The sequence below is a fragment of the Lithobates pipiens genome, unplaced genomic scaffold (assembly GCF_037356315.1).
Source record: "Lithobates pipiens isolate NorthernLeopardFrog02 unplaced genomic scaffold, aLitPip1_a1.2 Scaffold_3, whole genome shotgun sequence".
NCBI classification, from domain to species: domain Eukaryota; kingdom Metazoa; phylum Chordata; class Amphibia; order Anura; family Ranidae; genus Lithobates; species Lithobates pipiens.
The window spans coordinates 43,993,541-44,008,899 of NW_027507790.1; the positions used below are offsets into that span (position 1 = coordinate 43,993,541).

Consider the following 15,359-nt stretch of genomic DNA (forward strand, 5'->3'; position numbering starts at 1 on the left):
GAATACAACAATCAGCAATAGGGACACCTCCATTTGAAGCGTGTGTGGTGGCTATAAGTGACAACACCGATAAAAACTCTGCAGAACATAGCAAGCCCTCATTGTTTTATTAGGATGCAATGTCATATTTTAAAAGTAGTCCTACTTAAAATGGTATATTACCGTCCTAGCTTGATAGCCATTGGACCAGCAAGCAGTGCTCCTAAGAACCCACCCAGTGGGTACACAGACACTATTATGGACCAGATAAGGGTGATAATCCAACTGTCTAATTTTGATCCACTGCGTTCCAGCCATGTTTCATTCACAAATTTCTGAATATGCTGTAATAGGAGTGAGAAGAACAATTATTATCAAGACACTTGCATTTGACAGACTACAATAGAAATAAAGCTGCAACTTTATAAACAAGATGTATTCCAAGTTGCACCGGAAGTTGCACTGACATGCCGCTTTGAAATTGTTCGATTTCAGATGAAGACGCACAAATTCAAAGCTGCAGTCGATGCGAACGAGAGATAAAGGTGGGTATACACTATAAGAAAATTGTGTGAACGATCTTCCGGTTTTCCATGATGTTTCACAGCATGTCAAAACAGGGGATGGAAATAATGTACGAAAATTCTCGCACAACAAAGGCTATTTTTTTTGTTGTTTATTGCTTCTGATTATGCGTAGTCTTTGGTATCTGAATTTTCTCAAACAGAAACCGTACAAAAACAGTATACATTAAACGAAAATTGTTCATTATGTTCAAGTACGAGAACATTTTTGGAATTTGTCTCTTTTTCGTTTGTAAAGTCTAAATCGGATGTGGAATGTTGTGCAGAATTTTTCTTTTCCGATTTTCTCATAGTCTTTACCCAGCTTAATTCCAGCAAAAAAAAATAAAAAATAGTTTTGGATACAGTGCTGAAGGATTATGCCTTGTACACGCGGTCGGACATTCCGACAACAAAATCCCTCAGATTTTTTCTGACGGATGTTGGCCCAAACTTGTCTTGCATCCACATGGTAGCACAAAGTTGTAGGAAAATCCGATCATTCAGAATGCGGTGATGTATAACACGTACGGCGGGACTATAAAGAGGCCAGTAGTCAATAGCTTTCGTCTCTTAGTCTATTCTGAGCATGCATGACACTTTGTCCGTCGGAATTGTCTACACACGTTCGGAATTTAAACGATCGGATTTTGTTGTCGGAAAATTTTAGATCCTGCTCTCAAACTTTGTGCGTCGCAAAATCCGACGGAAAAAGTCAGATGGAGCCCACACACGATTGGATTTTCCGACAACATGATCCGATCGCACATTTTCTGTCAGAAAATCCGACCATGTGTATGGGGCATAAGAGTCCCTGCGAAGTTCAATTGTTACCTGGGGCTTCATTGGAAAACTGTCCTTTCATTTACTGATTTATGGTGACATTGTTTCACCAGACAGGAAGTGTGGGAAAATCTACAAAATGGACACAGAAAAAAAAAAGCCAACAGGAGTTCTAGCCTTACTAAAAAATATATATATTTCTGGCTGTGCTGCTGTTGGTGATTTTCCCTTACTATCTGGTGAAACAATTGTAACTGGGACAGAAGTGAGGAACCAGTAAAATCCAAAAGGGGTTCTATATTTTCTCCACCCTATACAAAACTAAAAAGGAAAAATTACCATGAATTTACTAAATAATTACAGAAAAATTAAACCTATTACAAACCTGGGCCATGAAACTAAACAAAAACAAGGTAGGAGCAAATGAGACAAAAAGGGTACTAACTATGAAGGATGAGAAAAAGGGAAGGTACGGCAGGGCTGCCTTAATTTGTTGTGCCACATCCAAAAACAATATATACTATATATATATACTACACGTACGTGCCTTAAAAATCCACTCCCAGGGGATTCTTCTTCTAGTATAACTATGAAGGATGAGTTTATTTTGAAAATAAAAAGTTCAGTTAAGGCAGGATAGGCTTCGTCAAAGAGATGATTTTTCAGGGATAGCCTAAAGGTGAGCAGAGTAGAAAAAACGTTTAGGGCTTACCAGAGGATGGGAGAGGCTCTGGAGAAGTTCTGGAGGTGGGCATAGGAGGATGTTTTTTCTTAGTTCAGTTCTCAGAGGAAAATCATCTCCTCTACAGCCTGTTTATGAATCCGAGAACTTCAGTTCTCAGAGGGAGTTTAAAGGATAAGTTTTTCCTCTGAAAATTGCCGAGATCTGTATAGATGGAGGTGGGCTGTCTGTAATCTCATGAGATAATGTAAGATTACAGTGTAGCCGAGTTCAAAAAGTGAAACCAAACTTTAAAAGAACATGCAATGACATGTACAGACACATGATAACTAACTAAAAAAATATATACTGTATATATATATATACACACACACAGTATATATAAATATATATTTACATATTTGATATATATATAATATTTCTATTAATGTTTTCTTCCTCTAGAGAGAAGTCTTCTTCCTCTAAGTGCACCAGCTTCTCTCCCAGATTCTCCACCTCTGAGCTGGTGAACCTAGAAGAGAGATCTTTCAGAGTAATGGCTGTGAGATTTTCAGATCTCACTTTCCTAAACTGCCCATTTGTGACAGAAGGGTTGTGTGTTACGATGAGTAGCCGAGAACATGCTCTTCATCTCAGCTAAACCGGTAAACACGAGAGATCGGCTGTGATCCTCAGGATCACGGCTGATCTCTCTTTCATAAACGGACACCCTAGAGAGCAGAAGACCTTGGAGGCAGCAAAGAGGACTGTTTGGGTGATGTCTTGAGACAAGGTTGATGATGTTGCTTGGGACAGAGCTTTGTATGTTGTTAGTATTTCAAATTGTATTTGTTGGGCAAGTAGAAACCAGTGGAAGGATTAAGCAAAGAGGGGTGGCAGACACTGAGCGTCTGAAAAGATAGCAGAGTCTGGCAGTAGTATTTATGACAGACTGATGAAGGGATAGCATGAGTAAAGGTAGGCCAATGAGACGGCAGTTGCAATAGTCAAGGCAAATGAGTGGAAGAGGATAGTGAAAAGCTCAATATTTGCAGTAAAAGTGAAGGTCTGCATATATACAGTGGTGTGAAAAAGTGTTTGCCCCCTTCCTCATTTCCTGTTCCTTTGCATGTTTGTCACACTTAAGTGTTTCGGAACATCAAACCAATTTAAACAATAGTCAAGGACAACACAAGTAAACACAAAATGCAATTTGTAAATGAAGGTGTTTATTATTAAAGGTGAAAAAAAATCCAAACCATCATGGCCCTGTGTGAAAAAGTGATTGCCCCCTAAACCTAATAACTGGTTGGGCCACCCTTAGCAGCAACAACTGCAACCACGTGCAATGAGGCTTTTACAGCGTCCTGGAGGAATTTTGGCCCACTCATCTTTGCAGAATTGTCCTAATTCAGTTACATTAGAGGGTTTTCGAGCATGAACGGCCTTTTTAAGGTCATACCACAACATCTCAATAGGATTCAGGTCAGGACTTTGGCTAGGCCACTCCAAAGTCTTCATTTTGTTTTTCTTCAGCCATTCGGTGGTGGACTTGCTGGTGTGTTTAGGATCATTGTCCTGCTGCAGAACCCAAGTTCGTTTCAGCTTGAGTACACGAACAGATGGTCGGACATTCTCCTTCAGGATCTCTTGGTAGACAGCAGAATTCATAGTTCCTTTTATCACGGCAAGTCTTCCAGGTCCTGAAGCAGCAAAACAGCCCCAGACCATCACACTACCACCACCATATTTTACTGTTGGTATAATGTTCTTTTTATGAAATGCAGTGTTACTTCTACGCCAGATATACTTGGACACACACCTTCCAAAGAGTTAAGTGTGACAAACATGCAAAGGAACAGGAAATGAGGAAGGGGGCAAACACTTTTTCACACCACTGTATTTAACTAACCATAACAATGTGGTTTACAGTAAAGGTACTCTTTGCCTTATATTTTCCTATCATATGCTCAGTTTAAGTTGCCCAAGTTTGTGACAGAGTTAGTTTTAGATAACTGTCCGAAAAAAACATGAGAGTAACATTTTCAGTAACTGCATACTCACAGTTGTGGGGGCATTGATTATGGTAAGATTATATCCATACTGAAAGGTGCCTCCAATGCCGGCAGCGCACATCGTAAGAAGTAGCACCCATCCCTGAAACACAGAAGAAAAAGCAAAGTGACTTAATATATTGCAGAAATACAACCAGTTATCTGAAGTAGCCAAATAAAAACACTTGAGCAATAAAGCCTCGAGCAGTATCTATTTGCTTCTGATGAACCTTAATTCACTTCTAGTGAAGATCCCCACAATTGTGATTTTTTTGGTCTATGTTTCAATTGATCTGGTCAACTAAGCCAAAAGTCCAGTTAGATCCGGACAGCAACCACATCATTGTCACATGAGCAATAGACATTTGCAAGGGGCTGTATTGCCAAATGTTTTTACATGGATAGGTCTAATAATTTTATAACAATGTAAAATAAGGAATTCCAAAGCTCTTGCAAACTGTAAAGTGTATCCACAGGCAAAACATTTTTTATTTTTGGATAAGTTGGTGACAGGTTTTTTTTTGCTGGCTGTGCCCACAGTAGGGACATTCAACTCATTATTTGTACTGGTGATCACTGTCCTTGAGAAAGAAAGTGAGGAGAAATCCAAAGTTCCCAGAACAAGAGGTGTGAGGAAATCTTCCAATATAGTTACCTGTCCCTGGGAATCCACTTCACTGTAGATTTCCTCTAACTCCATACTGTTTATCTGAGACAATAAGTCAGGGGTCCTCAAACTATGGCTCTCCAGTTGTGCAGGAACTACAATTCCCATCACGCCCCGTTATGGCCCTCCAGTTGTGCAGGAACTACAATTCCCATCAAGCCCAGTTATGGCCCTTCAGTTGTGCAGGAACTACAATTCGCATCACGTCCAGTCATGTCAGAGTTTTACAATGCCTCATGGGACTTGTAGTTCCGCAACAGCTTGAGGGCCATAGTTTGAAGATCCCTGCAATAAGTGAAGGGAAACTTCCCCAATGGTACACAGACCGCAAAAAAAACAAAAAAAAAAACACAAAAAAACAAACAAAAAAAAATAGGCAGTAGTAAATACAAAAACATGTTTTGGTTATATACTCATTTTTAATTTGGCTAAAGCTACAGAATGTCAATCAGTCACAATTAATCTATGGTTGTGATTTACTTACATCTGAACTGAGACCAATGGAGAAACCGCTCAAAACCTTGAACATATCAATGAAAACTTTCATCTAAATGGGTGTCAAAGAATATCTGTGACTAGGGCTATTTATCCATACTGGTAAGCTTAAAGCACTATTAAGCCTAAAAGCAAACATTTATTATATTGCAGCTTACACATTCTTAGTTGTGATAGCTGCATTCGTTTTCCTTTTTTTAGACTTTCTTTCTTCTATTTTCATCTGGTGATTCAGCCAGTAGGCCTGTTATTTTTTACAGAAAGTAAGACTGTTTATCACAACTGATCAGTGTCGCTTCAAGCCCGCAGTATCAGTCTCCCAGGTTTACTCTCTGTATTCAGGTGATGGCAGAGACAAGGCACATCTCGCTCTATGTATAGCAATATAGCATACAAGTATCACCACACACTGTATTTAACACTGGTATAAAGTAAATGAACAGCTGGCTTCAGCCAAAATCCGCATCCATCAGTCATACCCCTGTTTCACCTACATTGGGCTTAATGGTAGAGGTCAAGCCTATAAGCATGTTTAGTGCCTTTGACAACAGACTTGCCTGGACTTGTGTTCTAGCATCAGTTTGAGACATTTCTGAGAGTTAGCATCAAAATCTGCATTTGATCTTCAGTCAATGTCCTTCTGCAGTCGATGTCCTTCTGACCTGCTTCAAGTGGGTTTTGCATTCCAATAGACTTTTATGTAAATGGAATACATGTTTGAAGCAGACTGATTTGAAGCAAACAACTGCCTCTCAATATAGGCCCTTATTGCACTTCATCCGCAGAAAATGGTATCATGATTAAAAAAGCAGTGAACTCCCTTAAAAGCATTTGCCAACCATCTATATTAATCGGCACTTTGTACTTCTATTTCCTGCAGTCCACTTAGGGACACAGGAATTCGTAGGCTGTTGAGTTACACTGCCACCCACAGTAGGAATTGGACACTAGTAACCAAAAAATAGAACCAGACCGGTAAAACTCCTACTTTCAGCATAGCTTAGTTTTAAGGAAAAGTAGTACCAAAAGCATGACCACAGACATAGACAGTTGGGACCTTTGTCCCTCAATTAACTAGTGTTTTTGATGGGAAGTACAAAAATCGAATTTACTTTAGATTTTGTTCATCAAGGATTCACTGACTATTGGGACATCCAAAAGCAGTCCAACTGAGGGGTTGGCAACAGCAGCAAAGCATTAACAGGCCTACAAAAAACATAACTGGGAATTGGCTGCAGCTCAAAGACAAACTGAAAGATTATGTGCCAGCAATAGAAGAGTCCTGAACATTCACCTGGTAAAACATGGAAAACATGGAAACGTGTAAACAGAAGACCAAGTAGCAGCCTTGCAAATCTGGAAAATCTGGAAAACTTTGTTGGCGCATTAAAAAAAAAGCTGGTGAGCTGAAAAAAAAAACAGCCGCCTAGGCCACCCATCCCCAGTACCGGCTCTCCCCAAGCACAGAAGGGGGAGAAGGAGGCCATCCACCATCCCTTCCCAATGTGGAATAGGAGGACCAGCTCCCAAGAAAAAAGGTAAAAAGGTGATGCAGGAGGCCTGGTCTCTCAGGATAGCACCTAAGAGCCCCTGACTCCCCAACAAGTGTTCCCCTGCCGGAGGAAACACAAAAACTGACAAGCTGTGGGGAGAAGCCTCCTTTTAAAGTTTGGTGGAGTTGGCGTTTCCTGTTGTGTGGAGCCACTCTCTCAGGTGCTGTCCTGAAAGAAGTTTAGGGAAAACTAGCAAAACAATGTAGACATTGCTCAGCAGAGAAACATCTATTCCCCTGGACACTAGCAAAAAAATAAAGTATGCTGGGGGTAGGAGGGATTATAGTGGACTTGCACAGTTTTTTTTGTTTGTTTACCAGTATCCAAATCCCCCTGTAGGCCGCAGAACAACCCAACAGTCTGTAAATGTCTATGTCCCTCAAGGTAAAGAAACTACACTATATTCACAATAAAAATGCCATATTTGTTCATTTTGACCTCGAATAGCCGGACTACCCAGAATGTGGTCAACTAACAAAACAATGAGCCAAGTTTTAAAAACTTATGTCACTATGAAAACAAAACTTTTAAACATATTTTAGGTTATATATATTATGACAGCTATTTTCTTAACAAGAAAAAGATACAAATGCACAGTATATACAATCATTTCATTACTAAGACTATGAAAATGTATTTCCCATGACCCTGGTAATAGGTTTAGCCAGAATAGAAGCTTAGTGTGAAAAATTGAAATGGAGCCACTGTAGTTAGGTAAAAAGATTAACAGACTACAATAACCCTGATGGGAGAACAGATTCCATTGTTTAAAGTGAAAAGTAAAATGCAGAAACCAGGCTAGGCTTACATGGTGTATTAGCTATTCCATTCAATATTCATTGTATAGTTTCATGATAGTACTAATTTATGTATTGAGAGGTAGGTTTGATAGATATTAATCTTGACAATGAGCTAAAATAAAAAAAATCACTGGAATCATAATGATGTAACTCTGGAAACATTCCAATAGTCAGTGCTGCATGAGACAGCACTTCAAAGAAAACTCATTAGAGGAATACAGATGATGTCATTGTTCTTCTGATTTAATGAGTTTAATACTTTAAGTAGTATTAAAGCAGTGTTAAACCCAAAATCAAAAATGTATTGTATTGCAGCTGACCAACTATTCGATGTGGTACAATGTGAGAAATATTGCTCTGCGCCTAAGAATAGAGCAAGTGAAGAAAATATAAATGATACATTTATCACAATTATTTGTAGCTGACACAGTAAGCCCTATGTATTGAAAAACACAAATAACAACCATATAAGTGTAATGCAAACCGCACTGCTACCTCATATAAATTAACCTTAAAAAATACATTCACTCTTATGGCGTGTAATATAAATATACTGTGGTGTAAAGAAACAAAAAGACCAGTACAAAGTCCCAATATAGCGGTGCTCTCAATATAAAGTTCTCATCCTCTTATGTAAATATATAGTGCTCCAATCCAAAGTGCTTCAGGTGTCCCCACATGGACTGACACTCAGGCCGCGTACACACGGGCGGACTGTTCGCCCAACCTTGTCCGCTGAACAGTGTTTGGGCGGACAGTCCGCTCGTGTGTGGGCTTTCAGCGGACAGTTTCAGCGGACAGTTGGACGGACAAAGTCTTTCGGAAATTCCGAAAAACTGTCCGCTGAAACTGTGTTTGAGCGAACAGTCCGCCCGTGTGTGGGCTTGTCCGCTGTACTTTCGAAATGAGCGGACTGTTCCCGCTCGGAAAGTCCGCCCATTTCGAGCGCGTGTACAGGTAGGCGGGGCCCGCGAAGGAGACGTCGCGGGCTCCGCCGCCTGGAATGGGCTTAAAGGGGAACCCCAACGCCGAAAAAAATCGGCGTGGGGGTTCCCCCCAAGTCCACACCAGACCCTTGTCCGAGCACGCTACCCGGCCGGCCAGGAAAGGGGGGGCGAGCGAGCGCGCCCCCCCTCCTGAGCCGTACCAGGCCGCGTGCCCTCAACATGGGGGGTGCCTTGGGGAAGGGGGGGCCGCGCGGCCCCCCCACCCCAAAGCACCTTGTCCCCATGTTGATGAGGACAAGGGCCTCTTCCCGACAACCCTGGCCGTTGGTTGTCGGGGTCTGCGGGCGGGGGGCTTATCGGAATCCGGGAGCCCCCTTTAAGAAGGGGGCCCCCGGATACCGGCCCCCCACCCTATGTGAATGAGTATGGGGTACAATGTACCCCTACCCATTCACCTGTGAACTAAAGTACAATAAAAAACACAACACAGAGAAAAAATATTTTATTGCACAGCTCCGGGGGTCTTCCGTCTTCGGGGGTCTTCTCGCCGGACTCCTCCGCTATGTGTGTGTAGCTCTTTTGCTAGCGGAGGAGTCCGGCTTTCTTCCTCCCCGCCGCCGGCCTCTTCTCCCGACTTCGGGGGTCTTGTCCCCCTCTTCGGTTCTTCTGCCGGGCCACCGCGCCTGGTCCGGTGGCCCGGTCTTCTGTCGCCGTCTTCCGTTCTTCTGTCGCCGCCTTCGGTTCTTCTGCCGGGCCACCGCGCCTTCTTGTAGCTCTTTTACAGGCGGTGGCCCGGTCTTCTGTCGCCGCCGCCGCCTTCCGTTCTTGTTCTTCTTCTTCTCCTGGAGATGTTGACTCGACGAGCTCTCCGGCCGGAATGCCAGAGCCGCGCTGTGCGGTCACTTATATAGTGACAATGGGGCGGTGTCACATGGTATATGTCACATGGGTTGGTCACATGGTGACCCCGCCCCCTTACGATGTCATAGTCCCCATGTGACATCAACCCATGTGACCAACCCATGTGACATATACCATGTGACACCGCCCCATTGTCACTATATAAGTGGCAGCGGAGCGTGTCCCTGGCATTCCGGCCGGAGAGCTCGTCGAGTCAACATCTCCAGGAGAAGAAGAAGAACAAGAACGGAAGGCGGCGGCGGCGACAGAAGACCGGGCCACCGCCTGTAAAAGAGCTACAAGAAGGCGCGGTGGCCCGGCAGAAGAACCGAAGGCGGCGACAGAAGAACGGAAGACGGCGACAGAAGACCGGGCCACCGGACCAGGCGCGGTGGCCCGGCAGAAGAACCGAAGAGGGGGACAAGACCCCCGAAGTCGGGAGAAGAGGCCGGCGGCGGGGAGGAAGAAAGCCGGACTCCTCCGCTAGCAAAAGAGCTACACACACATAGCGGAGGAGTCCGGCGAGAAGACCCCCGAAGACGGAAGACCCCCGGAGCTGTGCAATAAAATATTTTTTCTCTGTGTTGTTTTTTATTGTACTTTAGTTCACAGGTGAATGGGTAGGGGTACATTGTACCCCATACTCATTCACATAGGGTGGGGGGCCGGTATCCGGGGGCCCCCTTCTTAAAGGGGGCTCCCGGATTCCGATAAGCCCCCCGCCCGCAGACCCCGACAACCAACGGCCAGGGTTGTCGGGAAGAGGCCCTTGTCCTCATCAACATGGGGACAAGGTGCTTTGGGGTGGGGGGGCCGCGCGGCCCCCCCTTCCCCAAGGCACCCCCCATGTTGAGGGCACGCGGCCTGGTACGGCTCAGGAGGGGGGGCGCGCTCGCTCGCCCCCCTTTCCTGGCCGGCCGGGTAGCGTGCTCGGACAAGGGTCTGGTGTGGACTTGGGGGGAACCCCCACGCCGATTTTTTTCGGCGTTGGGGTTCCCCTTTAAGCCCATTCCAGGCGGCGGAGCCCGCGACGTCTCCTTCGCGGGCCCCGCCTACCTGTACACGCGCTCGAAATGGGCGGATTTGCCTCCGCCTTACGTGGGCGAGTCCGTTCATTTCAAAAGTTGAGCGAACTGTTTGCCCAACCTTGTTCGTCAAACAGTCCGCTCGTGTGTGGGCAAGTCCGCTCATGCAAATTTTGAGCGGACTGTTTGATGAAACTGTTTGCCGAACAAGGTTGGGCGAACAGTCCGCCCGTGTGTACGCGGCCTCACTAGAAAATGTTGACCTACTCTTTCTAGATATACAGCTGGTCTAAGGGGGAAGATCTCAGAAATGGAGTGCGTTCCAGCAACCGGATGGATGTCTTCAGAAAGCTGATGATGTTCAGTCAAGACAAAACGCATTGAGGTGTGGTTTACGCTTACGCCACTTCCGGTGACATCACATGCGGTCACTGGAATGCTTGCCGTTTCCAGGAACAGAGCTGCGGGGGCAAACTTCCCCCTTAGACCAGTGTCATACACCTAGTGCCGGTTATTTACCATTGTTATGAGTAAAATACCTTGTTTTTTTTACATTTTTACAACGATTTTACACTGTGAGAACACTCCCCTGGTATCGTTTCTCCTAAGAAGAGGTGCAGTACAAGAAAAACAGGGTGAAGTGTGAATGGTGAAGGAAATACACAGAGGTTACCCCACAAGTGCAGTGTGACCTATCTAGAAATAGTAGGTCAACATTTTCTGGTGATTATCAGTCCATCGGAGTTTACCTCTTTAAAATAAATGATAATCCAGCACTCAAAGTGAATACCTCAGCGGTTAGACCAAAAAGAAAGGTAACATAGCTGGCCAAACAAACCCCTGGTGTTCTTTAGACGTGACCAATAAGGAAGAAAAACAGTTACATTGCCGACATGTTCTGGGAATGCTGACACATTGTTTGTGCTCTCAACCAAACTGTCAAACCATCCAATGGCTGGTGTCATAGCTGATCACATGTTCAGCATCATGGCAGTTCAGGATTAAACAGAAACCAAGATGGCAGCTTCCTTGGCTGAAAACAATAGGAGGGTTTACTTCCACTTTAAATGTGGTGGTTACATTGGTTTTCTTTTTTTTAGGCTGGCTTTTCTTTTTTATTACTTTAGCCTGATGCTCCTGCCACTTGCTTTTTTAGGGTGTTTCCTCTCTGGATGGAGGAGCAACTGAGCCACCTTTGGACAGCAGCATTGTCAACGAAAACTTAGCTTCAGCTGATGCTTTTTAAACAGTTGCCGCCCACCCACCATCAAATGATGGTGGGGCGCTCTCGTTCTGATACAACGTCATATGTTGGTATCGCAGAATGGGCGAGCTCGCAGAGACCCCGATCTTCGTAAAGAGCTGCGTCCGCGTCTCTTTAAACATGTGATCAGCTGTGTCCAATCACAGCCAGTCACGTGTAAACACGGAGATGACGGTAATCGGCACTCCTCGGCTCACACTGACAGAGTATGTGGCAAGGAGAGCCGATTAGCGGCATTTCCTTGCAGGTGGACATCTACACATGTAATCAGGGCATTGACCTTCAGTTCCCTGATGACAATATAGCACCAACAGTGTCACCAATCATTGCCCACCAGTAAAGGCAATCAGTGCCCACAAGTGCCCATTAGTGATGCCAGTCAGTGCTGGCTATCAGTGCCACCTATCACTGCTGCCCATCAATTCCCATCACTGCTGTACATCAATGCCCATCAGTGCCACCCATCAGTGCCCATCAGTACCGCCTATCCGTGCCACCTATCAGTGCCCACCAGTGCCGTCTATCAGTGCCACCTATCAGTCCCACCTATCAGAGCTCATCAGTGCAGCATATTAGTGCCTGCTCATCAGTGCCCATAAGTACCACCTCATCAATGCCCACCAGTTCAGCCTATCAGTGCCACCTCATCAGTGATGCCTCATAAGTGCACATCAATGAAGGAGAAAAATTACTTTGTTACAAAATTTACTGACAGAAAGTAAAAAATTGAAAATTGAAGAAAAATTCATTTGGGTGCAGAATAGCATGACCGCGCAATTGTCATTCAAAGTGCGACAGTGCTGAAAGCTGAAAAATGCCCAGGGCAGGAAGGGGGTGTAAGTGCCCAGTAGGCAAGGGGTTAAGCAGTTACAGGAACAGTTTTTTTTTTTCATTTTGGGATACATTTTTTACATAAATGAATAAAAGCTGATCATTTTAGGCAGTGTTAAATTGTTTGTCTCAACTCTCTAACTGCCACTTTTGCTGGACAGCTTGGTCAGTTACAGGAAGCTGAAAAATAACAGCCTCCATGGCTGGATCACCAGGTGTAAATAAAACCTAAAAATAAAACTAAAGCAGCTATCACATCTACTAACCATATAAGTTAAATGCAAACTCTGCTGCTACCTCATATAAAGTGCTTCACGTGTCCCCTCGTGGGTTTTACTTCCTCTTTGTTTCCCTGCAAAGGTAAAGCATAATGGGCTACTATGCATCGCATAGTAGCCCATTATGTGCCACTTACCTGACACAGGAGCCAGTGATGTAACCTCTGTCCCCTCTTCCACAAAGCGGCCATCTTCCTTTCGGTATCGTGGCTTCGGTGCTGTGACACGCCGGAGGCGCAATGACATCACTCCCGCGCATGCACGCGGGAGCCGCCACTAACGGCATGATCGCCGTTAGCAGCGGCACTTTTTATTATGCATGTTTTTTCACAATTGGTTTTGTTGTGATATTGCAAGCAGCTTTATTTCACTTTGGTTATTAACACCTGCACAGTAATATTTTTTACTTTTTGCAACAGTTTTTTGAACCTGATAAATCGATGAGTTTACTTCCGCTTTAAAGATGAATTCCAGGCATGGTATATTTTTAGATTGTTACATTAGTCCAGCTTGGACCCATGTAACTATGTATATACTGTACTTGGACCATGCCCCTGGAAGCTGAAAATCATTGAAGTAGATTCTGCTACTCCAGTGATCTTGAATTGTTTCCCAGTCCCGCACAGAACAGCCGGCCTGATGCACTATGAATACAGGAGGTCAGTTGCTTGACACGGGTGCCGTTCACAGAACGCTTTGCATTTTCTGATCGATTGCAAAGTGTTCTTAGACTGGACGAAGTGGAGATAATGACAACCCGCCTCTTCACCTCATCCAATCAGGGAAAGCTATACATTCATTCAGAAAATGAAAATCATTCTCTGATTTGTGCTGAGCAGCCAAACCCCTGTGTTCATAATCCATCAGGTCAGCTGCTCAGCACGGAACCCAGAAGCAAGTGGAAATCAGTGGAGTAGAGGTGTCTACTTCAGTGATTCCCAGTTTCCAGGGGCATGGGCCAGGTATGGTATATACTGTATATGCAAAAATATACCATGCCTGGCATTCTTCTTTGGGAAATGGCAATCTGCAATACAGTATATTACATTTATGTTTTTGGGTTTAAAGAGGAAGTAAACCCTGATGGGTTTACTTCCTCTTTCATTCCCTGCAAAGGCAAAGCATAATGGACTACTATGCATCGCATAGTAGTCCATTATGTGTCACTTACCTGACACAGGAGCCAGCGACGTCACAGCTGTCCCCTGTAGTCTGGCGCATCCATCTTCTCGTGGGGTCTCGTAGCTCCGCCGCTGTCATTCGGCGAAGCCGCGATGACGTCACTCCCACGCATGCGCACGGGAGCCGACACGCGCGCCATCTTCGTCAATGACGATGCCGCGCTCAGTGCGCCTGCGTGCCGCTGTCTACGACGCATGCGCCGTAGACAGCGGTGCCTGTCTTCGGGCAAATATCTCCTAAACCGTATAGGTTTAGGAGATATTTCTTGGACCTACAGGTAAGCCTTAATCTAGGCTTACCTGTAGGTCAAAGTGTGTTGTAAGGGTTTACAACCACTTTAATATTGCTGTAAATCCTCAAAGTATTTAAATAATATGTACCCAATGATTTACATTTCGTAGTTATAACAGCAAAACTCTCTGTATTGTTCAACATTGTTTCCCCAAACTTTTGTTTGGGAAGTGTGAAATCATGACCAGACAGCACTCTATTACCTTGTTTATGATAAAGCGCTGTTTCCAGAAACGCTGTCAATCAACCATCTAGTGGGAGGAGCAGGGGAGTGGCTTGTAGTCCGGGTTTGGAGATGCCTGTTTCATTCACTGTGACATGTGTGTTTCCAGCTCATGGTACCAAGCCCCTCCAATAGCAACCTAAACTTTATTCAACATTTCATTGGCTAAAATGTACCCAACAACATATGCACATAAATGTGAATTAAAAACATAAGTTAAATGCACAGTGTGGCGGACTTCGGACACCTTGTTGGGTATCTCTACCAAGAAGATGCTTCCCAAGTTCTTGAAAACGAGACCCGCAAGTCTGGCTCCAGTTACTCCAATAACTAGGCAATACCGGTTTTGGAGTAAATCAGAATACCAACTCTTTGTTTAGAACACAGGTACAGGGGACAAGCCCCCTTCTTCGCATAATGACACAGGGCAGGGTAAATGTTACCTCCTCCAGTAGCATGACACAGGTGTATTCAACTTTCCAATAGTAGACTGTCTTTGGGAGGGGCTGCTGGAGAAATCCCCCCCCCCCCCGCCCCACACAGCTAATCCACATAGACATATACATCTCATAATAGGTTGCTTTCAAGGCAGACACAAACAATAGAACAATGGGATACAGGCACTTAACAAACACATAGCAACCCACACCCCACCTCAAACTATCTAACAATGGTCTCTGACGAAAGGTGGACTTTAGCTTCATATGTTCTTGAGGGATATTGTTTAGAAATATAATATGTCCCAAGTGAAAGAGACACTTCATTCCTTCAACACAAACCACACATATAAGACCCTGGATAATGGGTAAAAGGAAGTGTTGAGTCCGGTGTGGTTGCACGGTGAGTCTCATTAGTGCAGATCA

General features: G+C 44.4%; 1 protein-coding gene across 2 annotated transcripts in view; it reads right to left on the reverse strand.

Annotated features, from left to right (window-relative positions):
- LOC143940335 (solute carrier family 2, facilitated glucose transporter member 11-like) overlaps positions 1–15,359 on the reverse strand; it is a 70,614-nt gene that overhangs the window by 22,595 nt on the left and 32,660 nt on the right. For both annotated transcript variants that reach the window (XM_077461583.1, XM_077461585.1), the window contains exons 2-3: positions 4,051–4,143; positions 163–323 (exon numbers count right to left, since the gene is read on the reverse strand). In XM_077461583.1, coding sequence (XP_077317709.1) covers positions 163–323; positions 4,051–4,143 — 254 coding nt within the window. The remainder of the gene's footprint in view (positions 1–162; positions 324–4,050; positions 4,144–15,359) is intronic.